This window comes from Choloepus didactylus, chromosome 4, assembly GCF_015220235.1.
Source record: "Choloepus didactylus isolate mChoDid1 chromosome 4, mChoDid1.pri, whole genome shotgun sequence".
NCBI lineage: Eukaryota > Metazoa > Chordata > Mammalia > Pilosa > Megalonychidae > Choloepus > Choloepus didactylus.
The window spans coordinates 1,780,518-1,807,480 of NC_051310.1; the positions used below are offsets into that span (position 1 = coordinate 1,780,518).

Consider the following 26,963-nt stretch of genomic DNA (forward strand, 5'->3'; position numbering starts at 1 on the left):
CGAGCTGGGGAGCAGATGCACAGTTGGGACCCTTGGCTGGAAAAAAGAACGGGGGCTCCGGGGGCTTGGGGTGGGGGCAGCAGCACTGCTTAGCGAGAAGAGCCAACTACACCTCACGACCTTGGGTTTGGCAGAGGTTTCTTAAGCATGACACGCAACGCAGAGGCAAAGAAAGACCAAACCGATAAATAGGACTTCATCAGCACTGAAAACCTCTGTGCATCAAAGGACGCTAGGAGAAGAGCAGACACAATGTACAGAACGGGAGAAAATATCTGCAAATCGTTTACCTGATAAGAGGCCATTATCCAGATTACAGAAAGGATTTGTACAACTCAACAACAAAAAAGCAAACAACGCAGTTAAAAACTGGACAAAGGACTTCGACATTTCTCCACAGATAAACGAACAGCCAATAAGCCCACGAGAAGGGAAAGGCACGTCAAACCACCACGGGATACCACGTCACAGCCGCTGGGCCGGCCAGAATCCAAAAGATGGAGGACAGCGAGTGGAGGCCGCGTTGGTGGCGGTGGACGGTTTGGTTGGTCCTCAAAAGTTAAATGTAGACAGATAACAGGAAAAAAAAAAAAAAACAGATCAAATTAATAAATTAAGTTCTGGTTCCTGGATAAAATTTTAAAAAGCAGCAAACCATTTACCTAACAGAACTAAGTTAAAAAGGAGGGAGCACAAATGGATAACGTAAGACACGACAGTGAGCAGTAACTACCAATACACAGGAAATAAACTCATAAAGACACTTCTCAGCAAATGAAGAGAATTATGCAAATGAATTTCAAAAAACTCACTACATGACACAGACCATTTCTTTGGAAAGTACGATTTACCAAAACTGACTCCAGTGGATAGATCTTAGACCAATTTCCCAAAGAGAGGCGGAGGCCAGCGCAGGCACGAAGGGGGCCCCAGCCCGAGCGCCCCACGCCGTGGACTGGAGTGCAACACCCAAGCCAGGGGTCCTCAGCCGAAAAGTGCACCGTGGCGGCCAAGCGTTACTCAACTCCCGCAGCAGGACTGGGGAGAAGGTGGCATGATGCATGCAGCCCACTTCCAGACGGCCCAGGAAAATAAATAGCGCACGTATTTCTAAAAACAAAAACAAAAAATGGCCAAACCTGGCACCCTCACGCGGCCCACCCCCCCCAAAGGGGCGCCAACAGGGACCCAGCTGCCACTTTCACACTCGCCAACCAACAAACGACGAACAAGCGGGTCCCACCTCACCAGGGAACGGCGTCAGCCCTGAAAGGACCGAGGTTCTGGTCCACGCGGCGCAGACGGAGCTCGAGGCTCCACCACGGCCCCACTCGGCCACCTCCCTGGGGCGCGAACCCGGGGACGGGACCTGCTGGGCCGGCGGCTGCGCTCCAGGTGGAACCCCGAGGGAAGCGAGGACAGGCCCCGGGCCAGCGGAAGCCGGGGTGCGAGCCAAGGGGCCTCCAGCGCGGCCGGGGGCAGCCTCCCAGCCCCGGGGCGAGCCCACAGCTTCCCACCGCTCCGGCCAAGTCAGACAAGCCCAGAGAGGCGGGAAGCAGGTGGGGGTCTCCAGAGCCGGGGGTGACAACAGCAGCACGACACCACCAAGGTACAAAACGCTGCTGAACTCATCACTTCAGAACGGGTGAAATGGCAAACTTCATATTATGTGGATTTCACCATTACAAAATCGGTAAGGACGGGAAAAAGCTGACGGGCTGAGTGCTCGGCCCAGCGCGTCCAAGAGTCGCCGGCCCCACGCAGCGTGGCCGCGAGGGGCTGACCGCGTCTCGCCAAGTCCGAAACATATTAACTTAAAAAACTGAAACACGTGAAAGAAGCATTTCTGACGAAACAAAACGCTTGCAAGGTAAATGAAAAGAGCAGAACACAAAGCTGATGGTGCGCACGGCCTCAAGCGCTCCAGAAAGAAACACGCGTGGGACAGACCTGCGGCCTCATCCCGGGGTAGTTCAGGTTTTTTCTGGAATCTTTTAAAAGTACCAAAAAAAAAAAAAAAAAAAAGCAAAACCAAACCAAAAGAATGGAAGAACGGGAAACTTCTAGCAATGAAAGAGAACAAACGTGATGAGAGATGGCTGCAGCGTGCTAACTGAAGAGAGGCCGTCAGACGCTAGCGGCCGAGCTGCAGGGTGCCCACAGTGGTGGTTCTGCTTTCCTCCCTTTCTGAAATGTCATCTCCCATCTCTGTATTAAATTTGGAGAGAACAGGCTTCAACCTCCCGGGGCAGGCCCTACCCGCACCTGCAGGCTGCCCGACAGAAGGCCTCTCCGTGGCCCGGTCCCTGCGGCCCTGCTCCTGCCTGCTGCCTCGCTTCACCGCCGCTCGGCTGGCACCACGCTGGCTGCCTCGCCCTCGCCCCACCCAGACCCCCGGACACCTGGGAGAAGGGCTGCCAGGTGTGACAAGAAGCCCGGGGAACTGCGCATTCCAGATCCACAACGAGTCACTACTGGGCATAAGTATATCCCAAGCAGTATTCAGGACGTACTTACACTAAAAAAAAATTCACCGTCGATCTGAATTGCAGTGACCCAGATGCCCTGTATTTCGTTTGCTAAATCTGGCAACTCTGCAAGGGAGTGAGCCACTCCCAGGCTGGGGCCCTGCCGGCTGCTCCTTGGCCAGGCAGGGCTGCCCAGGAGCCCCGAGCAAGGTGCAGCAAAGGGGCACATCCTCCCAGCATCCCAGAGCACCAGGCAGCCCTGGGCTGTGGGCCCGACCGTCCACAGACGCCCCTTCCCTAGCACGCAGTATGGGGTGCACTGTAAACTGGGAGGTGCTGCTGGGTTCTGGGGCAGAAACCAGGAGGGCAGAGCGTGCTCCTCCACAGGGCCAGACGTGGCGGTGTCAGGGCAGAAACTGCACATCACACCCGGGCACCATGTGCCGAGCGGGGCTGGACGCTGCGGGCACCTGGTCGACCCCCACTGGCACCCCCAGCGCAGCCCACCTCCAGGCTGGGGCCGGGGAGTTGTCTGCCCTGGCGGCACCCCTCACCAAGACGAAAGCTAACTTCTCCATATCTCTCAATCACAAAGAACCCAGACAAGCCCCGACCACCTCAGCCAGCACTGAGCGCTTGAACACTGACTGTGGGGGTGCAAGCTGCCCAGCTCTGTGTCCCAAAGCCAGCTACTGGCACCCACGGTGCCATCCAGTCACCTGAGCCTGGGCCCCAGAAAGTGGGACAGCGGCTGGGGCCAGGGGGGCTGGGGAGCAGGAAGCAGGGGTGGGCAGGAGCCCTGAGAGGCAGCGTCACCGGCTGCGCAGTTCCCGCGTGGCTCCTGCCAGCACGGCCGGGCCCGTCCATCTCTCAGGCGGGTCCAAGCTGGGGTCCCTGCGCCAGGACAGGGCGAAGGCCAGAGGCTGAGAGGACCTGGGAGGCCAGAGGGGCAAAGAGCCCTGTCTGCACTGCAGGGAAACTGAGGCCGAGGCCCCGGGAAGTGTGTGGGCAGGCCGGCCCGAAAACCCAGGGGACCAGCCTGGACACTGTGGGAGACACGAGCCAGGTGGGCCCCCACCCCCGGAGCAGCAGCCCATCCCTGGACCCTGTCTAGTAACCGAGGCCAAGAGGAGGCCGAGTGGATGCCTCCCCCACCTGGCAGCAGGCTCCCGGGGGCCGGGGGCCCTTCAACAGCAGGCCCTGAGCATGGGAGGGCATGACCCCGCAAGAGGCGTGGCCTCGGGGGCAGAGAGCTGGGGGTGGCGGGCAGGCTGGAGGCGGAGTCAGGGAGATGGGCAGGGGGCCCCAGGGGGCCATGTATGCAGAAAGGGCCTGCCAAGGACAGAGACAGTGGGGGCACAGGAAGGAGTCGGCCTCAGGACATGTCGGGGGGCCTCGGTGGTGCAGGGGGTCCCTCACGGCCCGTCCCTCACAGGCCCCGCCCCCCAGCCCCCCACCTCCCACCTGCAGGTGCCGCGTACACTGGGGCCTGGCAAGGAGCAAAGGTGCTGACTGAGGCCGGGTGAGGGGCCGGGGTCCAGCACTTCCTACGCAGCCTCACTCCACCCGACGGTCTCACAGGTTGGGCGGGGGGGTTTAGCAGGTGCCCAGCAGACTGCACCCCATTCCAGAAGCAACACATGATGGGACGCTGCACCCCAAGGTACCCAGGGGTCGGAGTGACTGTGGGGGCGGCGAGGCCATGGGGATACACTGGACATAGGGGCTCCCTGAAGAGCAGGGCTTTGGAGAGGAGGAACAGGGGTCCCCGCTTCTTGCTGTGACACCCCCCAACCCAAGGCCAATGTGCTGGCAGGCCCCGAAGGAAGGGGCACAGACCCCCGGGAGGGGGAGTGAGTGGAAGTCCCAGGGAGGAGCCGACACCACAGGGGGAGGCACATGTGGCGGGGGGTGCAAGGCCACTATCTCCCCGAGTGGAGAGGCCCCCCAGAACCCACAAGAAACCAGCACAGCACCTCTGGGCCCCCTCCCCCACGAACTAGGGCAGGGACCAAGGTCTGAGGTTTCTTGGGGTGCAGGCCAGGAGGCAGCCCCCAGACATCCCAGCCAAGGGGCCCAGGCACGGAGGGGGCCCCTCCTGCCTCTCCCCAGGCCAGGCAGCGTGCCCCTGATGGACTGAGGTTAGTGGGAAGCACTGGAAAGTGTGGGGGGACTTGAAGATGTGATCAGGGGATCACACACTGCCAAGGACCCCACTTGGGAGAGGACTGAGAGGAGGCAGCCCTGGAGGGTTGGGGTGCTCCATTCCCAGAGGAGCACCCACTCTAGTAACCTTCCCACAGGCCCACCCCACACGGCCAGGCAGGGACGGCCACCCCAGGGAGCCCCGAAACCCTCCTCTCCGAGGGCCTCTCCAGGCCACGTGCTCCACGCTGGGGGCTCAGGCCCCTCCCGCAGGTCCGAGCCCCTCCCGGCCACTGTGCCCACGGGCCACCCACAGGGCCCCCAACAGGTGGGCAGAGCCCCCGCCTCCCGGGTGCCCAGCTCCCCGGCTGCCACCCACTGGGGCCATTTCGGGGTGGGGGGTCGGGACAGAGAGGGACGGAGGAACCCGAGCTGCTCATAAAAGGAGAGGAGTGGGAAGGGGGCAAAAAAGAGAGGGGTGCAGCAAAGAGAGGTGGGGGGGCCGGCAGGCGGCGGGATGGGCCCCCAGTGGGGGAGGGGCGCAGAGGTGGTGGGAGGGGCCGAGAAGTGGGGCGCTGGGGGGTCCGGATGGGGCTGGGGCCGCAGAGGGCCGGTGGGGGAGGGGCGGGAGACGACGCGGGGGGGCGGGGGGTTCGGGGCCGGGGGTGGGGGCGACGGGGCCGGGTTCGGGTTCGGGGCTGGGGGCGGCGGGTCGGGGCGGCGGGTTCGGGGCCGGGTTCGGGGTCGGGTTCGCGGCCGGGGCTGGGGGCGGCAGGTTCGGGGCCGGGTTCGGGGCTGGGGGCGCCGGGGCTGGGGGCGACGGGGCCGGGTTCGGGGCCGGGGCTGGGGGCGGCGGGTCGGGGCCGGGTTCGGGGCCGGGGCTGGGGGCGGCGGGTCGGGGGCCGGGTTCGGGTTCGGGGCTGGGGGCGGCGGGTCGGGGCCGGGTTCGCGGCCGGGGCTGGGGGCGGCGGGTCGGGGCCGGGTTTCGCGGCCGGGGCTGGGGCTGGGGGCGCCGGGGCTGGGGGCGGCGGGTCGGGGCCGGGTTCGGGTTCGGGGCTGGGGGCGGCGGGTCGGGGCCGGGTTCGCGGCCGGGGCTGGGGGCGGCGGGTCGGGGCCGGGTTCGCGGCCGGGGCTGGGGCTGGGGGCGCCGGGGCTGGGGGCGGCGGGTCGGGGCCGGGTTCGGGTTCGGGGCCGGGGCCGGGGCCGGGGCTGGGGGCGCCGGGGCTGGGGGCGGCGGGGCCGGGTTCGGGGCCGGGTTCGGGGCCCGGGCGGCGGCCTTTCGGCTTCGGCTTCGCGGCCCGCCCGCGGCGCTGGCGGATGGGGGCCGGCGGGGGCGGCCTTACCTCCGACCCTGTACATGTTGGCCGCCATGTCCGGGCCGGCGGCGGCGGCGGGGCCGGCCGGGCAGGGCGCGCTCGGGCGCGGCGCGGGCCTGGAAAATGGAGGCGCTCGCGCGGGCGCGGGCGGGGGCGCGGCGGGCGGTTTAAAGGGGCCGCGCGGGGACGGGAGGCCGCGGCGGGCGGGAGAGGAAGAGGAGGAGCCTCGGGCGCCGCCGCCCCCCGCGCGCGCCGCTCCCCGACCCCGGCCCCGGCCCGCCCCGCCCCCGCGCCGCCTCTGGACGCCCCCGGCCCGCCCGCGCCTGTCCGCTCTCCTCCGGGGCCCGGCTCCGGGGGTGCAGAGGAAACGGGGAGCGGGGGCAGCTGGCACCGGCCCGGGGAGGCGTGCGGTGGTCGTCAGCAGGGCCAGGGTCCCCGCGCGCACTGCTCCTGAGCCGGGGGACCCCAGGCCTCCACGGTGCAGGGCCGGGGGTGCTGGGGCAGGGGCGAGGCTCAGCGAGCAGGCAAGGTGGGGAGTCCAAGGCCAAGACAGCGGCCCCTGTCTGGGGTCCACAATGAGGCGCCCCTCATTTTCCTTCCCAGCCCTTGTCAGGGTTCGTAACAGTCTTCTTGTCCGTTTGTGCTCATTTGTTGATTTGCTTTAAGAGTGGAGACCAGTAGCCACATGGAGGGGACACGGCCAGTGGCCCAGATGCCCGCAGCTAGCGTGAGGGGCAAGGTGGTGGCTGAGGTGGACCGTTGTGGACAGGTCTGAGTTATGGTTTGGAGCAGGACGGAGATGGGGGGGGAGGCAGGGAGGAGAAGGAGAGGCCCGGGATGGCTCCCAGGTGGCCGGTTTGAGCAACAGGGTGGGGTGTGGCCTCTGGGGGGCATCCCTGTGGGACACGTGTGGGACATCCAGAGGCAGATGGGGTCTGCAGAGGTTTGGGAAGGAGTGGTGCAGACGAGGCCAGATGCCCCAGGAGGAGGCCAGAGCGGGCTGGGGAAGCCAGGAAGGGCCTCCAAGACAGAGCCATATGCTGCATTCCACTAAGCAAACTGGCAATAAAAGTGCCCCTCCAAGCAGGGCCCTCGGGTTTCTTGGCTGTCTGGGAGCTCGATGGGGGCTAACCTGGGCCAAACCAGGGGGTGGGGGGTGAGGACCCAGGGCACCCAACTCTCCCAGAAGCTCGGCTGGGAAGGGCAGCAGCAGGGAGCCAGAGCGGGACGGACAGGGACACAGCCTTTGGATGCAAGGGGCACGGTCAGAAGGGAGTGGAGAGAGAGGGGTGCCAGGCAGGAGAAAGGGAGAACAGACGGACCGAGTCTCCTCAAAGTGGGGGAAGGCACAACTGCTGGTCCCCGTCCCTCGTGTGGGCCTGTCCTCAACGCCATGGCCAAGCCTTCTCATCTGGAAAGCGAAGCTGCAACATTCGAACCCGACAGCCTGAGCAGAACACGGCTCAGAACCGGCAGAAAGCGTGCGGGCAGCTGCCGGGCGTGGACGGAGCACGGCCACAGCATGCCTTGTCCAAGAGGATGACTCCGCCTCTGTCCCAGAAGCTGGAGCACAGTGGGCTCTCACGGGACACCCCAGCAAAAACAGAGCCCTCACCCCACCCCCACTCGACAGGGAAGTGGACTGAGGGGTGAGATCCGTGCATTCCCTTCTCCAGTGGGAGGTGGAGGAGTAGACACAGCTGCTGGAGAGCTGACAGCTAAGGTCGACTTGCGAGGGAAGCAGAGGTCTGCGGTAACTCAGAAGTCATCTGGATTCCAAGTCTGTCCCCAAGAGGTAAAAGGGCACACCCCCAAAAAGCGGAGGGACATTGAATGAGCTCTCAGAAGACCAGGCAGAGCCCAGCTGCTCTTTTCCACACAGCTTTTCTCCTCTCCAGACAAATGAAAACATGGATTGGATATGGTCTCAGGTTTGCCAGAGCTGCTGTGACGAATAAGACGCCACTGGTAGTTTAAGCAACAATTTATTCTCTCATGGGTTTGCAGGGAAGTCTGGCACCAAGGTCCCGACAGGCCATGCCCCCTAGGTGGCCCGTGGCGGTGGCGGTGATAGCAACCTCTGGGGCTTCTTGGCTCCCGTCGTCACCTCGCCGCGCCATGCTCTGCTGTCCCCTCCTGCCTGCACCTCTTGTTTCTGCTGACTTCTGGCTCCTCTGCCTGCTTCCCAGTTTCTTCTTCAAAGAGTCACCACTCATACAGATTAAGAACCACCCTGATTCAGTTTGGCCACACATTAACTAAAAATATCTTCAAAAGGTCCTATTTACAAATGGCTTTACAGCTGTACAGGCACCATTTAAGGTTAAGAAATGTCTTCTGTTAGGAAACAAGATTCAATCTACAGCAATACAATCCCCTGCCTTTCGGCCAGCTCAGGGACACATCAGATCTCAGATAAGTTGCAAAAAGAAGCAAGGAAGATCCTTCCATTTGGTAGCAGAGCAAATAGACTTGGGTCAGAGTAGGAGTGAGATGTGAGGACACGGCAGCCTCAGTGCCCATGATCCAGCCACAACCAAAAGAAAAGAAACAAGGGAGAGGCAGATAAGGAGCCCACTAGAGAAGAAAATACCACTGAAGAAACAGAAGAAAACTCCACAGGAGCACTGCATTCTCAGAGCACAAGGATGTGAATCCAGTAACCAGGAGCTCAAATGCCAGACGGCAAAACAGCAGAAGGAGAGTGAGATGTAAGGGCCAAGGAAACCAACTGAGGAGCAAAACCACACTGCTGCTAGAATAACACAGAAGCGGCAAGGGGAGGCTATCAGAGTACTAATAGATTAAATGCTTGGGATGGTTTCAGGGCAAGACAGAAAGTTTAAGCTGTAATTTATTCGTTCAACTATTATTTGTTAAGCACCTGCTTCAGTCCAATTCCAGCCAGAGGTGGGGGCTGTCAGGAGCTGGCACACCTGCGGTGGGGGGCGGATAACAAGCAGCTTTGAAGGAAGGGTCATGGGGCGGGGAAAAGAGGGAGGGACAGACGGCACAGTCCAGTGCAGTCATGCGGTCGGGGAAGGGGCTGGTAGGGGGGTGGCGGGCGCCGAGGCCCGGGCCAATCCCCAGGCCTGGCAGGGCCCAGGAGGGTGGCTGCTCTGCCTCTGGAGGGCTCCAGTGACCCAGGCTGACCCCTGGTGAGAGGTGGAAGACCAGTGGAGCGCTGCAGCATGCCCACAGCAGCGGAGCCAGAGGCACGGACGCTTCTGGACACGTGGAAGGCTGAGGCAGCAGGACGAGAGAGGGCCGCGCGTGGCGTGGAGGAGCCTTCAAAGCTGCACTGCTGGGGACTCTCCCGGGACGACCACGGGACCTGCACGGGGTCCCAGGGAAACTCATATGCGTGGTCCACCGGCCCCATCGAGGCAGCGAGCGCCAAGGTGTCAGGCCTTCAGCAGGAGCTCGGGCCTCGGTGTCCCGGGCTGCCACACAAGCACCTGGGCTCATCGGCCGGAGCAGCAGGCTGTCTCACCGCCCAGTTCTGGGGGCAGCAGTCAGAAGCCGAGGATCGGTGGGGCCTCGGGCAGCATCTGCTCTGCCTCCCCCGGGTCTGCCGGGGCCAGCACCACCGGCTCCGTCTCCATCACGGCCCCGCTGCGCTGTCTCTCCTCTCTGTCTCTGTCCATCTCTGTCCATCTGTCTCTCTCTGTCTCTCTCACCCACTCTGTCCAAATTTCTTCTGCTTATAAGGACCCAGGTGCATGGGTCAAAGGCTGCCCGAGCCCAGCTTGGCCTCACCTTTGCCCTCACCTGCAGGGGCTGGAGTCTGCTGCTGGGCAGGGCGGGGAGGACCCTAACCCGGACACCGTTCCCCAAGGAGAGGGAATCCCGGAATCCTCCCCCCATCCGAAGGCCGTGGGAAGGCATTTCCAAACTCACACGCACGAGAGAAATACTGTTCTTTATTAACGTTCTTACTGGCATTAAATCCAGCCCATCAAGAACTAAATCAAAACCGAGTTTGTGTGGCCAAAGTGCCGGTGCTGGCTGAGGCCGTGGCGGGTGGGAGGAGACGCGGTGCATTCTGGGCGAGGGAAACGACAGCAAGCAGAGCCAGAGCTCGGCCAGGACAGCCGCCGGCCTCACCCGCACTGTCGGGGCCAGAAACCAGCGACTCCACCTCTGGCTCTTCTTCGTAATCTATGTGAGAATGAGATGAAGTTTAGCTTTCACACAGGACAGTTGTGCCTAGCAGGGTGGGGCAGTTAAGGAATTGGTAGAAGGTTAAAAAGACAAACTAATCCACAGTCAGTCCCCCTGCTTATCTGCCCACTATCCACAGTCAGTCCCCCTGCTTATCCGCCCACTATCTACTACCCTTGCAGTGTGGAGCCTCGCAATAGAGGTTCTCAAAATACCCTCATAACTTGTTACCAAACTAGCCCAGACTGGCTCTAAAGAGGCCTGGGCATACCCATTATGGTCAGGGGTGGAGATTTGTTCCAAGGGTTCCTAATGTTGCAACTTTGCGCGGGAAACATATTTCAAATATTTCCAATTTGCGCGGGCTAGTTAGGCTTGTCGAATAGAATGTAACCTCTGGAGTATCCAGCCAATGGAGAAACGGGGAGGGACTTGCGGTTAGGTTTAGGAAATAAATACTGCTGGGTCTATTGTTCTGGGCGCCAACCCCCACATTTGGTTGGGCGCCCGTTCTTGCAAGATCGTGAATAAAGTCTTTTCTTCTCCACAATCGGTGAGCATTTGTTCCCTTTTAGGAACAGTGCTTGTTTCTCACAATCTACAAATAATCTTCAGAGAAGCTTTTAAATTTGGGGTGAAGCATTCATCTAATTTCATTAACTTTTTTTTCTTAAAAGGGAGAGTTTTTAAATTTAAAAGTAGTAATTCAAAGGAGAACCCTACACTTTATTTCTATATTGCCATTTATCCTTTCCTCTCTATGCACCCTGTAGAAATAGCGGGAATAACTTTTACCTGATGTTGTCGTGGCTACGGACGGGCCTCCCAAACTTGGTTCTTCATTGTGTTTAACAGAGAGCGGCTCTTCAAAGCCCACGAGGTCACTTCTTCAAAAGGGCAGTAACGGCACCTGCCGGGGCAGCCACCCCTGCCCGGCTCCCCCACAGCCCGGCTCCCTCTGTCCCTCCCGCCTGCCCTGCAGCCCCTCCTCAGATGCCCCTCCTCGCAGGGGTTCCAGCACTGTGGGCACTTGGGGCCAGAAAACCAACAGTGAGGGGGGCTGTGCCATGCAGCCCCCCAGCCTCTCCCCACGGAGACTCTGTGGCAAAGGAGACATAAGGTCGCTGACCAGTGGGTCTCAACCAGGGGGGTCACCCGCTCCTCCTAAAAGGGAGAGAGGCACAGAGAGGGGCAAGGAAGGGGACGTGGAGGCCAAGGGACCAAAGTTGGAAGATGAAGAGCTGCTGGCAGAGGGAGGGGCGGGCACGGGCCTAGAAGCTGGGCCAGGCGGGGAGCAGACCCCCCAGAGTGACCGAGTGGGGAGCAGGCCCCCCAGAGCAACCCAGAGCCACACGACCCGGCTGCCGCCCTGACTTCAGCCCACTGAGGTCCGTCAGTCCCTACAGAATTGACAGTTCAGGATAATTTGTTACAGCAGCCACGGGAACCGCCGCCCCCCCCCGCCGGCCAGTTGTGACAACCCCAACTGTCTGCAGCATTGCCACCCATCCTTGGCACCACGGCCCTCCCCAGGAGGGTCTCGCGGCTGTGCGGTCCCCATTCCCAGCGGCTGGAGGGTGTGGGAGGCAGCACCTGCAGAGGGAGAGGCCTGCCACAGAGCTCCCCAGAGCCCGCATCACCCCAGCAAGGCCAGGGTCAGCCCCAACCCGCCAGCAGTAACAGGCTTGTCCCCCTCTACCCTCGGGGCATCTCCCAGCCCAGCAGGGAGCCCCCAGTCCCCACCCCACCCTTGCCTCATCACCCAGGGCCTCCGAGGACGATGAGAGGGGATTTATGATGCCCCCAAGGCCCTGCCCAAACCTGGCCCCTAGCCCCCATCCCTCTGGCCCTGTACCCCTCCTTCAGAGCCCGCAGGCAGGGCCCAGCGAGCTGCCCCTTGTCCCCAGCCCAGGGAGTGTGGGAACCACACAGGCCTCAGACAAAATTACATCCAGGGGACTCCCGGAGGGAACTATGGGGGGTGGGGGGGGGCGGCAGGCCTAGCTGTGTGACCCTGGAAGTCTTCCTGGAGGAGGAGGACTTGCGCTGGTCTTACAGTTAGGAGGGGCAGGGAGGCCGGAGCTGAGGCCGGTCCCGGGATTCAAGTCGGACCCTGGCGACCCATCTTCAGGCTGCAGCCGCACTGGGGAGGGGGCGGCCTCACCAGCTCGCGGCGTGTGTGGTGGGAGCCAGGGGGCTTCACAGGCCTGGCTCCCGCCTCACCAGGGGCTCAGGTTGACGCCATCGCTGCTCAGCCGCCCCATCCCCCAAGCCCCTCGCGCGTTCCGGAGCTGCACACCTCCCCCCTTCCCTGCTCCCCGCTTCCAGCCTTATCCTATGCGCCCCTCCCAACGGCCGTCCCCAAAACGCGTGGCCCCTAGGCCGGGCACGAAGGCAGATCCCGCGGCCCGCCCGGCCCTGGTGGCCAGGGCGCTCACCCCGGAGGCAGGAGGCAAACCCACCCCCAGGCCTCCCGCGGCCCCCCGGGGGCTCCTGCCTCGGGGACCCCCGCCCTCCTGAGAGTAGCGGGCCCGTGCAGGGGGGGCCCAGCTCCCCGGGGCACCAGGGCCGCCAGCCGCGTCGCCCGCAGGCCCTCCCCACGCCGAGGCTTGGGCGCTGCCTGGACTGCGCCCCGGAGCCGGGGAAGCCCCCCACACACAGAGGCCTCGGCCCGCCGCCGCCGCAGGCGCCCAGGAACCGCGCGCGGGACACAGCGCACCGGGTCGGACTCTCGGTGGCGGCGACCTCGCGGCGCCCGCCTTGGGGCTCACCGCTCCATTGGCGAGTTCTGCCACAAAGGCGCGCTTCGGGCCAGGAAGGAGTGGAAGGCGGTGGTGGACTCGGCGGACCTCGGCGGGTGCGGGCTGAGCACGTCCCTGTCCACGCCCTCGGACACCAGCTGCCACACGCCCTGCGCGATGTCCTGCGGCCGGCGCCGGGTCAGGGGCGCGGCGGGCGGGGAGGCCGCGGGAGGGTGCGCTGGGAGGCCGCTGGGGCCGCGCTCCCCGCCGCGCACCGTGGGGGTGGGGGAGGCCCCGGGGGCCACCGCGCGGTCCAGGCCGCCCAGCACCGCCAGCCGCCGCCGGTCGTCGATGCTCAGGCTCCAGTGGCGTCTCGGGGGCCCGCGCTCCTGCTGCTCGCACACCTGCGGGACAGGAGGCGAGTCGGCGCGCGCCCTCGGCCCTCTGCAGTCGCCGGCCGGGGTAGGGGTGGGGTGGGAGTGGTGGGGGGAGGGCGCTGCTTTCTCAGGAGCCACCTGGCCCAGGTAGCCGCGCAAGCTCCCGGCTGGCCTCGGGGTCTCTGGTCCTGGGGTCTACGCCTGGAGCCCCCTCCCCACCCCACCCCTCAGCTTCCTTCTCCCTAAGCTTCTCCTGCACTGCCCCTCTCTGCTGAACCGCGGGGTCTGTTCCTTGACAGCCAGGTCCTTATTGCTGGGGCCACGGATTGTTCTCCCCGCTGGGGGCCTGGCCGGGCAGAAGCGGCCCCCGGAGCCGGGCTGTGCACGGGCGAGGGAGCCGCTTTGGTGAGGAGTGCATCAGCCAGACTGTTCTCTGCCTCCCAGATGCACCCCATTCCTCCCCAGGCCCCTTCTAAAACGAGCATGAAGAGGGTTAAGGGGGAAGACACCCGTGATGATTCCGGAAGGACAAAAGATCAGCTGACAGGACTGCAGTGGAGGGCAGCAGGCCGACGGCTGGTTACCGCTGAGCCGAGGGAGAAAGGACGGAGGGGCGCGGTGCTGCAAGTGGGGGGACACAGCAAACTCCAAGCAAAGCACCGAGGACCGCCGCAGCTCCCCTGGGGAAGACGTCCAGCCCAAAGGAAAGGCCAAAGACACCAAGAGTTGGGGTGCCCCACTTTTGTGGCCAGAAGCCTGCTCCCCAAGGCTGCCACCAAGAAGCCCATTCTGTGCACACGGCTTTGTCGGCCACACGGCAGCCACTCGGGTACAGGTAAACAGCCAGCGCCCAAGGAGAGGCTCTGCCATCAGACACAGAACCCCACAAAACAGGTGGAATAAGAGACACTCAAAGGGAAGAAATGTTACAGGGACAAAAGACCCCCCCCCCACTTTGGTAGAACTATTGTTCTCATAGATACATATCCATGAAACAAGAAGGCATGAAAAAGAGCCATGCAGAGAATAAGAATGAGCTCTTAAAAATTAAAAATGTGTTATGAGAATTAAAAATCCAGTAGAAGGTGTGGTGGGCTGCGGTAATTCTTGACCCCCCCTTTACTCTGTGCCTTTACAGGGCCTCCCGTTGGTGCTGGGCCAGTCCTCTCGGCTTGCTTTGACCACAGGATGTTAGCAAGCAGACACTGAATACGCGTGGTCCGAGGTGGACCCCTGGTTCTCGCCATGAGAAGGGCACATCCTTGGGAGCCACTGGTCCCAGCGCGAGAGTCAGGTAACGACAGAGCACATAAAGACTGAAATTTTAAAGCTGTTTGTTACATGGAATCATTACAGCAAACACTGACTAATGTAGGAGAACCGGAAACAAAGTGGATGGAATCTCACAGAAATCAGAACGCAGGTAAGAACACTGCCCCACAGAGAGGGGCAGGCAGCCTGGGGCGACAGGGCGGCTGTGCCACTGCATGGCAGGAAGGCCGCGGCCAGACACGGAGCGCACAGGCCCCCCAGTGTGTCCCAGCAGCGGAGAGGAGCATGGGGAAGTCTGGGAAAGAATCAATAATTGGCTCATAGAAAACTAAGCAAAAATAAAACCCCCCAAAAGACAGTAATTACCTTCTGGGAAAAACAAAAAGCTGCACAAGAAAGCAGACATCCTCCGGCGGCCACCTGTCAGCTTAGCTAAGCAGCCAGGCACCAGAGAACCCTGGGTGTGGACTGAACCCAATGGTATGACACAACCACCGCGGACGGGTGGCGCGGGGAGCGTGTGTGGCCACGCAGGGCGGAGGAGTGCAGGAGATCAACAGACAGTCTGAAACCGAGAAATCAAGGCACAGCAGCATTAGCAAATTACTTCAAATGTGAGTAGAAACAACCAAAGAGCCCAAGGGCTGAGCTGTGGGCAGGAGGACTTGGGACTGGCAGGGCTGAGGCGGGGACTGCAGTTTTAAGTTATGTAAATGTGTGTTTTATATGAAGGTTTTTGAATAATTAAAGAGTGACTCAATAGACACAAGCAGAACGTGTTCAGCATCGCAAGCCCACAGAGAAGCCACGTCCTCACTGAGGGAAGCCCCCGCCGCAGGACAGCCACAGGCCTGGATGCAAAATGGGAAACTGAGGAGAAGAGGATCAGCAAGCCCTTTACCAGCACAGACATCGCAAAGGGGCAAGGAGAGAATCAAGGCTGCAACGTCAGTTTATTTAGAAAGGAGCAACCCGAGAAAGGACAACGCAGAACTGTCCAAAAACAGGAGACAGCAAATAATTGAAAAAGCCAGAAAACGAACCACAGAATACGTTCACTGAATGTTGAAGAATTAGCAAAGATTAAGGAATAATGAAGAAAGAGTGGCAAGTGGGTTCTCCAAAAAACCAACAAAACAGAAATACTTTTCCCCACAGCTATACCACCTCCACATATACCCACCGTTACCATTTTTGCCATTCTTTTTGTGTTTAGTGTCCATTTAATTTCTTCTTTTATGAATTGCATTTCCATAAACTTTATCAATTTTCCTATTGAGTTTTAAACATTTTTTCTCATTGCTTTTAAGCATCTCCTCATACATTTTGGTGAGTAAACATTAGAATGGTGTAAACATTACTTGTATTTTCTTCCAGACTCATTGAGCATTTTGTGCCCTTTACTGTACAAAGTGTAGAAACTTTGCTGTCAGATTTGTCCGTCTTTTCCTTTAAGGGTTTTGTACTGTTTTGTCCTAGGAAAGTCTTTCCCCACCAAGACTCCAAATATTCCTCTTAAATAGTTTTCCAGTTCTTCTGTGGTTTGGTGGTAACATTTGTTATTTTCGTGTGTTTTGTGGACGGTAGGGATCTAATTCAAGGTGTAAACAGATAGCCAATTGCCCCACTATCATTCATAACAGGCTGTTTGTTTCCCCCTTCTTTGAAATGCCATGCTAAGCATAAACTAAACCCCCGTACTTGTACGAGGGTCCATTTCCGGGCTAATTTCTAGATCGTGCATCTTTTTCCTACTCGTGTCCCAATACCACACAGTTCTGACTGCTGGAGCTCAGTCAGTAAGAAAGGCCTCATTCTTTTCAAAATTCTTGTATGGTTTCCTTTCCAAGTAAAGCTTTTAAAATGTGTACTTTTTCAAATTATATTTCATTATTTAATAATTCATTGTTTCCTTTTGCATGTTTTTGAACCGTCAGTAAATGAAACCACACTGCATGGATTTTTGTCACTTGCTTCCTTCTGAAGGGCCTGCAAGTGCCAAGCACCCGCTCAATTTCTGGACCAAAATCCAAAGCGAATTTGGCAGTTTGGCAGCAAAATACAATCTGAACTGAAATGAGGGTTTCATAGTTCATTTTTCTGCCACATGATTGCCCCCCACACAGCTGTTTTAATCTGCTTTGACAACCCCTTTCAAGAGGCACCTTCGGTCCACCTTCACTCGCAGGGGCTGACATATGTGTGACTGTATCTGCAGCCCTACTTGGTGCTTTCTGCTTGTCTCTCCCATTTTACATGTCTTTCTCTCTCCTCTCCTGCCTTTTCTGGATTGATGGAATATTGTTTCTGTTCCGTTTTCCCTTTCACTCCTCCAGAAGTGGTTCTCTTTCCATTCTTTCGGTGGAATCATGGTTTGCACACAGACTGATCTCAGCCTTGAGCTGGCTGGTATCTTCATCCCCTTCTCAAACAGCACAGGTTCAGAAGGCCTGAGCCTTCACTGCACTCCAGGCTGTGCCCCTGAGCAGTGCGTGTTAATTCCATCCCGGGTTTGCGGTGTGCGAGCGAGGTTCGAGCATTGTTTTCACCGTCAGTGCTAGCTTAGATTTACCCACCTATGTCCTTCTTTCGTGTCCCTTGTTCCTCAGTTATTTTAGACTTTCTCTCTGGGGTCACCTTCCTGCTGTTTGAGGTCCACCCTCTAAAACTGAGGTCAGGGTCTACTGATGGCAAATTCTCTTCTTACGTATTTCTCTTGTCCTCATTCCTAAGGACAATTTTTGGGAGGTGCTGTCTCCTCTCGATGGCTTTCAAGACCCTCCCACGAGGGTGGTTCAGGAATAGTCGCTTGCCATTTGCTCTGTTGGGCCTTGCTGCCCCACAGCCTCCCCCAGGGAACAGGGCAGTACAGCCACAGGGTGTCCTAGAGATGAGAGGACACTCCCACAGCCCTGTGGGGACGTCCACGTGGCGAGGGGCCACAGCCAGTCCCCACCCGCTGCAGCATCTCTGGCTGATAGCTTTAAAACAATCTTTTTTTCTTTTTGTATCAGAGAAGTTGTAGATTTACAGGAAAATAAAGCAGAAAATTTAGAGTTCTCATGTTTCCCTCCAGAGACGCAGCTTTTCCCTGTTATTAGCACTTTGTGTTAGTGCAGTGCCTTGTGACGAACTGGTAGTGTGACAGGTGCACCAGTGAACTACGCCACAGTTCACGTCACGGTCCACTGTTTGTGTCATACAGTCCTGAGTTTGTCTTAATTTTTAGCCTAATAACATATACACAACCTAAAATTTCTCCTTTCAACCACATTCAAACATATATCTCAGTGCCACCATCACCACCATCCATCACCAAAGCAAGGCCATTGGGCCAGACAGGAACCTGCCGTTTTAAGCTTTCATTTCCCACTCCCCACCCCCACCCAGCCCCGAGGGACCCACACTCTAGATTCTGACTCTAATTGTTTCATATCAGTGGGATCATGCACTATCTGTCCTTTTTGCCGGGCTTCGTTCACTTGGCGTGTGTCTCCCAGCTTCACCCTCCCCTTGTGTGTACAGTGCACACTGTTTATCCATCATCTGTTGATGGCACTTGAGTTGCTCCCACCTTTTGGCAATTGTGAACAATGCTGCTATGAACATCAGTGTGCAAATGTCTGTTTGATTCCCTGCTTTCAGTTCTTCTGGATATATACCTAGAAGTGGGAAGCTGGGTCATATGCTATTCTGGTTTGCTACAGCTGCCATTACGCAAAATACCAGAAATGGATTGGCTTTTATAAAAGGGGTTCATTTAGTTACAAACTTATAGTCCTAAGGCCATAAAAGTGTCCAAACTAAGGCATCAACGAGAGGACACCTTCACTGAAGAACGGCCAATGGCATCCGGAGCACCTCTGTCAGCTGGGAAGTCTCCTGGCCGGCGTCTGCTGGTCCTTTACTCCTGGGTTCTGGTTTCAAAATGGCTTTCTCCAAAATGTCTCTGGGCTTGTCTCTCTCAGCATCTCTGGAGCAAACTCTGGGCTAGCATCTCCCAACGCCTCCAAGCATCTCCAAGTGTCAGCGTCAGTGTCAGCTCTTAGCTTCTCTCCAGAAGTCTCTCTCAGATGCTCTGAGCTCCTTCTCTCTGTGAACTCTCTTGTAGGACTCCAGTGATTTAATTAAGACCCACCCTGAATGGGCAGGGTCCACATATCCAAGGAAATAACTTAATCAAAGGTCTCATCCACAGTTGATTGAGTCACATCTCCATGGCAACACTCAGTCTGCCCTCACAAGACTGCATTAAACAACACGGTTTTTAGGAGACATAATATATCCAAACTGGCACATACATAATTCTATACTTAAGTTTCTTAGGAACTGCTAAACTGTTTTCTACAGTGGCTGCACCAGTTTACGTTCTCACCAGCAATGAATGAGTTTCCAACTTCTCCACATCGTCCCAACACTTGGTATTTTCTGCTTTTTAATAGGAGCCATCCATCCTAGTGGGTGTGAAATGGTATCTCAGTGTGGTTTTGATGTGCATTTCCCTGATGGCTCATGAGGGTGAGCATCTTGTCACATGCTTTTTGACTAGTGGTATATCTTCTGCGAAGAAATGTCTATTTGAGTCTTTTGCCCACTTTTTAATTGGGTTGTTTCTGCTGTTGAGTTGCAGCTTCTCTCCAAAATGTCACTCTCAGTTGCTCTTGGAGTGTCTGTCCTCTCTTAGCTTCTCTGGAGCAAAAGCCTGCTTTCAAAGGCCGTCCCCAAAATGTCTCTGTAAACTGCAGCTCTTCTCTCAGCTCCTGTGCATTCTTCAAAGTGTCCCTCTTGGCTGTAGCAAGCTCGCTCCTTCTGTCTGAGCTTATATAGGGCTCCAGTGAGCTAATAAAGGCCCATGCTGAATGGGGGGGGCCACACCTCCATAGAAATCATCCAATGAAAGATCTCACCCACAGTTGAGTGATCACATCTCCACAGAAACATCCAATCAACACAAATACGTTTCCTGCCCACACAAAACTGTATCAAAGATAATGGCATTTTGGGAGACATAATACATTCAAACCAGCACACCTGGTAACCTATATTCTAGATTCTAACTCTATGAGTTTTCTGATTATGATTAGTTCGTATCATTGAGATCATACAATATCTGTCCTTTTGTGTCTGGTTTATTTCACTCAACATGTCCTCAAGGTTCATCCATGTTGCTGCATGCATCAGGACTTCATTTCTTCTTATGGCTGAATAACATCCCATCGTATGTATATGCCACATTTTCTTTACCCCATTCATCAGTGGATAGACACTCAGGTTGCTTCTATCTTTTGGCAATTGCGAACAATGCCGTTATGAGCACTGGTGTGCAAATGTCTGCTCGGGTCCCTGCATATACCTAGTAGCAGGATTGCTGGATCATATGGCAATTCTGTACTTAGCTTCCTGAGGAACCGCCAAACTGTCCTCCCCAGCAGCTGCACCATTTTACATTCCCACCAGCAGTGAATGGGTGTTCCTTTTTCTCCACATCCTCTCCAACTCGTGTAGTTTTGTTTTTTTAAATAGTGGCCATTCTAGTAGGCGTGAAATGATATCTCAGTGTGGTCTTGACTTGCATTTCCCTAATAGTGATGTTGAGCATCTTTCCATGTGCTTTTTAGCCATTTGTATTTCCTCTTTGGAAAAAGTCTATTCAAGTCTTTTGCCCACTTTTAAATTGGGTTGTTTGTCGTTTTACTGTTGAGTTGTATGGTTCTGTTACATATTCTAGATATTAAACCTTCAGTGGACATGTGGCTTCCAAGTGTTTTCTCCCAGTGACTAAGACGCTTTTCGCTTTCTTGACAAGTCCTTTGAAGAACATTCATGTTTAATTCTGAGGAGTTCCCGTTTGTCTATTTCTTCTTTCATTACTTGTACCTTGGGTGTGAAGTCTAAGAGACCACCGCCTACCACAAGGTCTTGGAGATGTTTCCCTACACTTCCTTCCAGGAGTTTTATGGTCCTGGCTCTTACATTTAGGTCTTTGATCCACTTTGTTAACTTTTGTATAAGGTGCAAGATAGAGGTTCTTCCTTGTTTTGCATATGGATGTCTAGTTCTCCCAGGATCGTTTACTGAAGAGACTTGTCTGTCCCACTTGAGTGGACCTGGCAGCCTTGTCAAAACTCAGGTGGCCATAGACGTGAGGTCTATTTAACTCTCAATTCGATTGCCTTGGTCTCTATGTGTGTCCTTAGGCCAGAACCACGCTGGTTCAATTGTTGTTGCTTTGTGGTAAGTCTGAAGATGGGGAAGTGTGAATCCTCCAACTCCACTCTTCTTTTTCAAGATGGTTTTGGCTACTCAGGGCTCTTTATCCTTCCATATAAATCTGATGCTTGGCTTTTCCATTTTGCAAAGAAGGCTGTTGAGATTTTGGTCAGTACTGTGTTGAATCTGTGGTCACTCTGGGTAGAACTGACACCTGTGGTGGCTTGGAGTCACGCACCCCAGGGAAATTTGTTAGTCTTACCCCTTTTTTGCCCCTGAATCTTCTGTTAATGCCTACTTTCCTATTTATTTGATTTTCTGTGTTGTACCATTTTGTGTCCCTTCTCTCTGACTACATCTTGGCTGCAATCTCACAAGAGACTCTCGGCCAAAGCCATCTAGCCAAGTAGCTCTCAAATTTCTGACCTACAGAAAAAGAGGACAAAACACATTAATTTTTATTTTAAACTGCTAAGTTTTGGGGAATTATGTATGCAGCAACAGATAACTAATACATTACCAGAAACACTATGTACATTTTAGAATAAATATTTCAAGATACATGAAATATTTGATTTCTAAAAATTGGGATTTCATAGAATTATTTTTGAGAAATCTAGCAGGTTTAAAAAATATTTAAATCTTCCCATCCAATAATAGGGTACACATTTGCATTTACTTAGTCTTTTGATATAAAAAGTTTTAAATTATTCAGTAACATTTTCTAGTGTTCTTCATGTTATATTGGTTAAGAATAGGTTTGTTTCCTATGGACTTTTTAGTTTCTGTTGCTAACACAAAATGGATCCTTTCTCCCATCACATTTCTTGATTAGTTACTTTTAGTGTACTGAAAATCTATTAATTTTTGAATGGTGATCATATATCCAACCTTCCTCTTTTATCAGTGCTTGAAGTATTTTAAATTGGTTTGCATGGGCTTTTTAGATAGACAACATATTAGCTCTAAATAGTGACTGCCTCATCTTTTCCTTTTGGATACTGACACCTCATTTCTTTTCCTTGACTTATCCAGTAGCATGTCGAGCTGTCACGGCGATCCTACGCGTCCCTGTCTGCTTTCCAGGCCAGTAGAAGCACTTCAGTGATGTGCACTGTGGCTCTCGGCAGGCTGTGAAACATCCCTGTTGTCCCACCTTAGCAAGGATCTACAGGTGTTTGGTTTTTTAATTTTTATATATACAACAAAAACATACACATACGACATATATATACATATACACACACACAAGAACCTATAGGTTTTTATTTTATTTAAAGTCACAGCTTGTTTTTCTATAACGAAGTTGGGAGAAAAATGAAGACCCCACTGTTAGCCAGAAGATGCAAGAGGCATCTTGGGTCCGGCCTCTGACAAGACGGATGTGCAGACACCGAGCGACAGGCCTTGCAGGCGCCCACCTAGGCCGCCCTGATGCTCCAGAGATGACTGCCGCTGGCTCCCGTTGTCCCGCACATCCTTACCCCAGTCTCCGCCACAAGGGCCTCTTGCCCAAGGCCCCTGCCCAGCACAGCATGTGTCACCTCGGCTTGAGGTCTGGTGGCTCATTTCCGCCTGAGGCACCCGGTGGCAAGCACCGAGGGGACCTCAGGAAGGTTCTCTCTGCACCTGGCAATGTGCGAAGCTGTGGGCCCTCAGCCGTGGTTTTGAGTTTGGTGCACTGCACAGCTTTGCAGCTTTGCGGAGTCGGTGTTTGATTCTTCCATGGTGGAAGGAAGGAGCCGATCCAAGTGCTTGGTCGAGACACTGATCCCCACTATTTTTTTCTTTTTAGGGAAAGAGACTGGGTTTAATAAAATTATTTTTCAATGTCTATTGAGATAATCATGTGCTTGTCCTCCTTTTAATGTGGAGAACTTTATCACCAAATGCCCAGAGTCCTTGTCCTTGTGACACAGCTCTCTTTGTGCTTCCTTCATTGGTGCTTACTCGCTGCGTGCCGACCACCAGCAGTGTACTGACGACGGAGCCCCTGCTCTCCGGACGTGAGTGTGCATGTGAGCGTGCACATCGATGAGCTCAGGAAGGTTAGTCTTTTGGATGCTGCCTGATTTATTTTATTACTATTATTTCAGGACTTTTCCATTGATGCCCATAGTTAGGTTGGCACATCATTTCTTCTTTCTCTTTTCCTTCTCCTCCTCCCTGGGCACTTGGCAGTCGTCAGAGCAGTTTGACCATCCTCAGTGGGAGTGTTTGTCAGGGTTTGGGAGTGTCCACTAGTCAATTCATCTGGGCCCCCATCTTTTTAAGGCTAGATCTTGGAAATTTCTTCAGCTGTTATTGGTCTCTTCAGGTTGTGATACTCAGTTTTGGCAATTCACATTCAGATATTCACTTTGCGGGGAGTCTGCAGAGTTTTCCGTGTTCTGAAACTTCACAGTGAGATGCCGTTGGAGATCCAATCACCTCCCCGCAAGATGCGCTGGGGCCTGAGCCCCTGTAAGACCGTGGGTGACCCAGGCATGGCCCGAGTCTTCAGAGGAGGGGTCTGTGGAGCCCCAGGTAGGGCAGCCATGCGCGGAGGCCGGGGCCAGCAAGGACACGGGGAGGCGGCCCGTGGGGATGGACATTCTCGGGGGTGACGCCGCCCACGTCTTTCCTGGTTTCTCTGGAAACACCCACCCACCATGTTTGCACCTGACTTTTCAGCTGGAGGTTCGTTCTGGTTCTTCTAGACCGGTCCTCTGTGTTTCTATCTTCTGTGTCCCACTTGCCATTGCTTTGTCTTTCTGTTTGGCTTTCCAGAAGATTCCTTTAGCTTTATATTCCAACACTCTAATGAATAATTCAAATCTACTCTTTTATTTTCATTAAGAGCTCTTTTTTATTTTCTGGAAGTTCTCTTTCCTTCCGTTGCTGTGAACACCGGTCCTAGTATGGGGGCCCCTCCTGCCCCCACCTCGCCTGTTTCCCAGGTGACTCTCAGCCAGTCTCCTCTGGGGCTCCATGGCAGGCGTTGGCCCACCTTCTCCTGGCTGTGTTCCCGCACCCCGAGTCCTTGCTCAGCCTGTCCAGCAGTCCCGTCTGGGAAGGGGCTTCCCACGGTGGCTTACCCCCGACCCTCCACTGACACCCCCGCTGCCGGGCCCCTCGGGGGTTCTGCCCTGGGGGACACACTTCGCCAACCTCTAGTGACTTCAGTTAATGGGCTTTGGGCAGGACCAGGGGAAGCTGTCTGCTGACTCCCTAAAACCCCCAAGGGGAGAAAGGGGGAGCGCCCTCCTCAGGGCTCCGTGGGGCGGCTGGACTCATCCGCAGCCAAGGGCGAGGCCGCCCGGTCACAGGCCGTTGAGGGCCCAGCTCCTTGGTGCGGACGGGCCCGCCAACCCGCCCCGCTGCCCCGCACCCTCCGGGCCCCGTGGACACTCAGGCCGGCCTGGCCTGGCTGCATCGTCCGGCTGCCAGGAGCGGGTCCCGTGCGGCTCTGACCGATCTCGGGGCCTCAGTGCAGAGTGGCGGCAATTCCTCCCCGTTCCCACGGGCGCCGCGTCCTGCATCCCGGAAGGCTTCTTAGTCCCTCGTTCCTTTTACGGCTTCTGGGCCTGGCGGCTCCCTCGGAAAGGCCACTCCTGCGCCGGCAAAAGCGAATCTGCCGGGGGTTGTTTCTAGTCCTCTCACGGTTTCAGTTTTCCACATTTAAACTTTTTTATTAGACAAGCTGTGGGTTCACAAAGAAACCACGCATAAAATACAGGCCTCCCACACACCACCCGGTTTGCAACCTCCTGCGGTGGCACAGGGCGTTTGTTACAAGTGACAAAAGAGCATTTTTATAATTCTGTGTGTAACTTTTTGACCCATTTGGGGTTTCCCTGGCACGTAGAGTTTGGTGCAGCTTTCTTTCTTTTTTTCGGATTTCTAGCGGCTACGCAGCATCATTTTCCCAACAAGCCTGGGGTGCCCTCTCCCTTACCCTGCGGGGCAGGGGTTTCCGTCCGTTCTGCTGCCCGCGCTTTACCTCACAGGGCCTGGCAGCCACCAGCTCCTTTTCCTACACGGACCTCAGGCCAGGTTGACAGAGAAAGAGAAAACCAAGGCGATTCTGTCAAAGCTCCAACAGGCCCTGGGGAGAAGCCTCCCAGTCCAACGTTCAAGATTCTTTAATCCTGCCAGGGGCTCTTACAGTTTTCCTCAATCAGCTTTTGTGTGATTCTGGAACGTTCTCCTCTGCACTTTATCTTTTCTGCTGCCAAACGTAAACTGGCTCTTTCCACTCCTTCATCTCCTCCACCTGTTATTTGCAAGCCTACGGGTCTCTACTGGCTAACCCTGAGCCCTCTCGGAACTCCCAAATTCCGCCTGGGACCGGCAGTTCTCTCTCCAGAGGTTCCCCCCCATGCCTGGTAAACTGCACTGCAGGAAGGCCGCAGCGTGGACGGGTCTGGGAGGGAAGGATGCAGGAAGTGGCTGGTGGCACTGCGTTCCGAGGGAGCAGCTCCCTGGAAAGGTAGGGGGCAGAGAGACCCCAGGCCAAGGGCAGGGCCCTGAGCAGGACCAGGGGAAGGGCCCCGCATGGACACAGTCGGAGAGAGGGGCCGCCTCTTCACCCAGGACACCCCCAAGGGGCCCCAGCCCAACCCTCCATCCCTGCAGAGCTCTGGCCCCAACGTCGTCCCCAGCCCCCAGGACCAGCGCGGCCACCTGGCCCCAGAGCACACCTGGGTGGAGGTGGCCAGGCCCTGTCCTCTCTGGGTGGGGGACAGTGGGGCCGTGTCCACCTTCTGCTGACCCTGCTTGGGGCTCCCTCCTTCCTCAGGACAGGGTGGTCACTCAGGGGGGACAGACAGGAGTGGCAGTGGCAGGGCCGCCGTGCTGGGCAGGCTACAGGTCCAGCCTTGTCCAGGGCACAGGGCATGGGGAACAGAGCGGAGGTCTTCTCACTGGGACCTAACTGTGCAAGTGTCCCTGGCCACACCTGCCCTGCCAGACCCTCACCAGGGCCAGCTTCCGGAAGTCCCAAAAAGAAGCCGTGGGGCAGGACGAGCCCAGGAAGGGCCACGATGGCCGGGGCCGCCCTCGCTCACCCAGTCCTGCGTCTGTGGCGGCTGCTGCCCGCTGCCGGGGGCGCTGGGGGGGCCCCAGGCCGTCGCCCGGCCCGGCTTGGGGGGAAGCCCGTGCTCCTGGGGGAGCCGCGGCTCCGCCTTTGTCCCCCGGGGCGCCTGGCTGGGGCGCTTCCTGCTGTCCATCTCTCCCAGCAGCTGCCCGGCGGCCCCTCTGCGGCTCTGGGGGAAGGACAAAGGCTGGCCGGCAAGGTCCCCGAGGCCACCCGCACCCTCGCGGGTACCTGGGCCCCTTGGGCTGGGGCCCACTGCGAGCCGCTGGCCAGGGGCTGCGGCGGACCTCAGGCCGGGGCCCGCCCGTCGGCCCTGCTGCCAGTTGGTCCTGGGCCCCCCAGCGCCCCACACCGCAGCCGCTTCGTCTGCCGGCAGCCCCCGCCCCAGGGGTCAGCCTGCAGTGCCCCGGGACCCCTCAGGCCCCGGGGAGACGGTGCGGGCCCGAGGAGGGGGCGGCCTCCCCTGCGGCCGGGACGCTTACCTCGCCGAAGCCCAGATCACACCCCAAGGCCCGGCCCGAACCCCAAGCTCGGGGGCGACTCAGGGACGGGGGAGGCCGCGGGGTCCTCTCCGGGGGCGGGGCCGGGGGCGGGGCTTCCCTGCGGACCGCGCGCCCCGAGGGGGCGGAGCCGAACCCCGGAGCTTCCGCTCGCGCAGGCCCCGCCCCGCCGCTTCCGGCCCGCGCCGCGCCTGCGCTCTGGCCTCCGGGGCCCCCGCCCGCGCCCCTCCTCCGGCCCCGGCCTCCGCAACGCGGGTGTGAACTGGGGGTTCCCCGCGGCGCCCTCGGGGTCCCCGGGAGGAACCACACGGCAGGCAGAGCCCGGGAGCGCCCTCCAGGTTTATTAGTGTCGTGGCAGCACCTCGGAGAAGTCCACGTGATCGCAGACGTGACGGATCAGACTCTGTTCCCCAAAAGGTTATTTACATTAATCCTGTTTTCCATTAAAAAAGAAAGAAAAACTAACAACACACACATCCCGGAAACCAAATGCGCCGCGGTGGGCTGCGCGGGGTCCGCAGCGGCGCCCCCACCCCACGGAGGAAGAGGGGTGCTCCTGCCCTCGGGAGCGCGCGCGGCCCGCTCGTGAGCAGCCCCGGAAGGGCCAGCGGGGGGTGACCGGGCGGGCAGGGGTGGCCGCAGAGCCGGGGACACATCCTCCTCCCGGAAGGCGGCCCCGGCGAGCCCCGGCGC

The 26,963-nt window shown here is 57.3% G+C and overlaps 2 protein-coding genes across 10 annotated transcripts in view; both read right to left on the bottom strand.

Moving 5' to 3' along the window:
* MTA1 (metastasis associated 1) overlaps positions 1–6,082 on the bottom strand; it is a 46,271-nt gene extending 40,189 nt beyond the window's left edge. For all 9 annotated transcript variants that reach the window (XR_005216162.1, XM_037831665.1, XM_037831664.1 and 6 more), the window contains exon 1: positions 5,957–6,082. Coding sequence is in view for 8 of the 9 variants with exons in the window: in XM_037831665.1 (XP_037687593.1) it covers positions 5,957–5,984 (28 nt within the window). In the remaining variant the exon portion in view is untranslated. The remainder of the gene's footprint in view (positions 1–5,956) is intronic.
* Positions 6,083–9,832: 3,750 nt separating this feature from the next.
* Positions 9,833–26,664, bottom strand: TEX22 (testis expressed 22). The gene is made up of 4 exons (XM_037831677.1): positions 26,253–26,664; positions 25,742–25,939; positions 10,889–13,238; positions 9,833–10,090 (listed from the first exon to the last, which is right to left on the bottom strand). The coding sequence occupies exons 2-3, from the start codon at positions 25,901–25,903 to the stop codon at positions 12,861–12,863; spliced, it is 540 nt and encodes a 179-aa protein (XP_037687605.1). The 5' UTR covers positions 25,904–25,939; positions 26,253–26,664; the 3' UTR covers positions 9,833–10,090; positions 10,889–12,860.
* Positions 26,665–26,963: the final 299 nt, after the last annotated feature.

Excerpts from the sequence above, each read along its gene's own strand:
- TEX22 (XM_037831677.1), bottom strand. The coding sequence starts at position 25,903 with ATGGACAGCAGGAAGCGCCCCAGCCAGGCGCCCCGGGGGACAAAGGCG. Across the intron at positions 13,239-25,741 it reads CGCCACAGACGCAGGACTGG|GTGTGCGAGCAGCAGGAGCG; the intron begins GTGAGCGAGGGC and ends CCTGTCCCGCAG.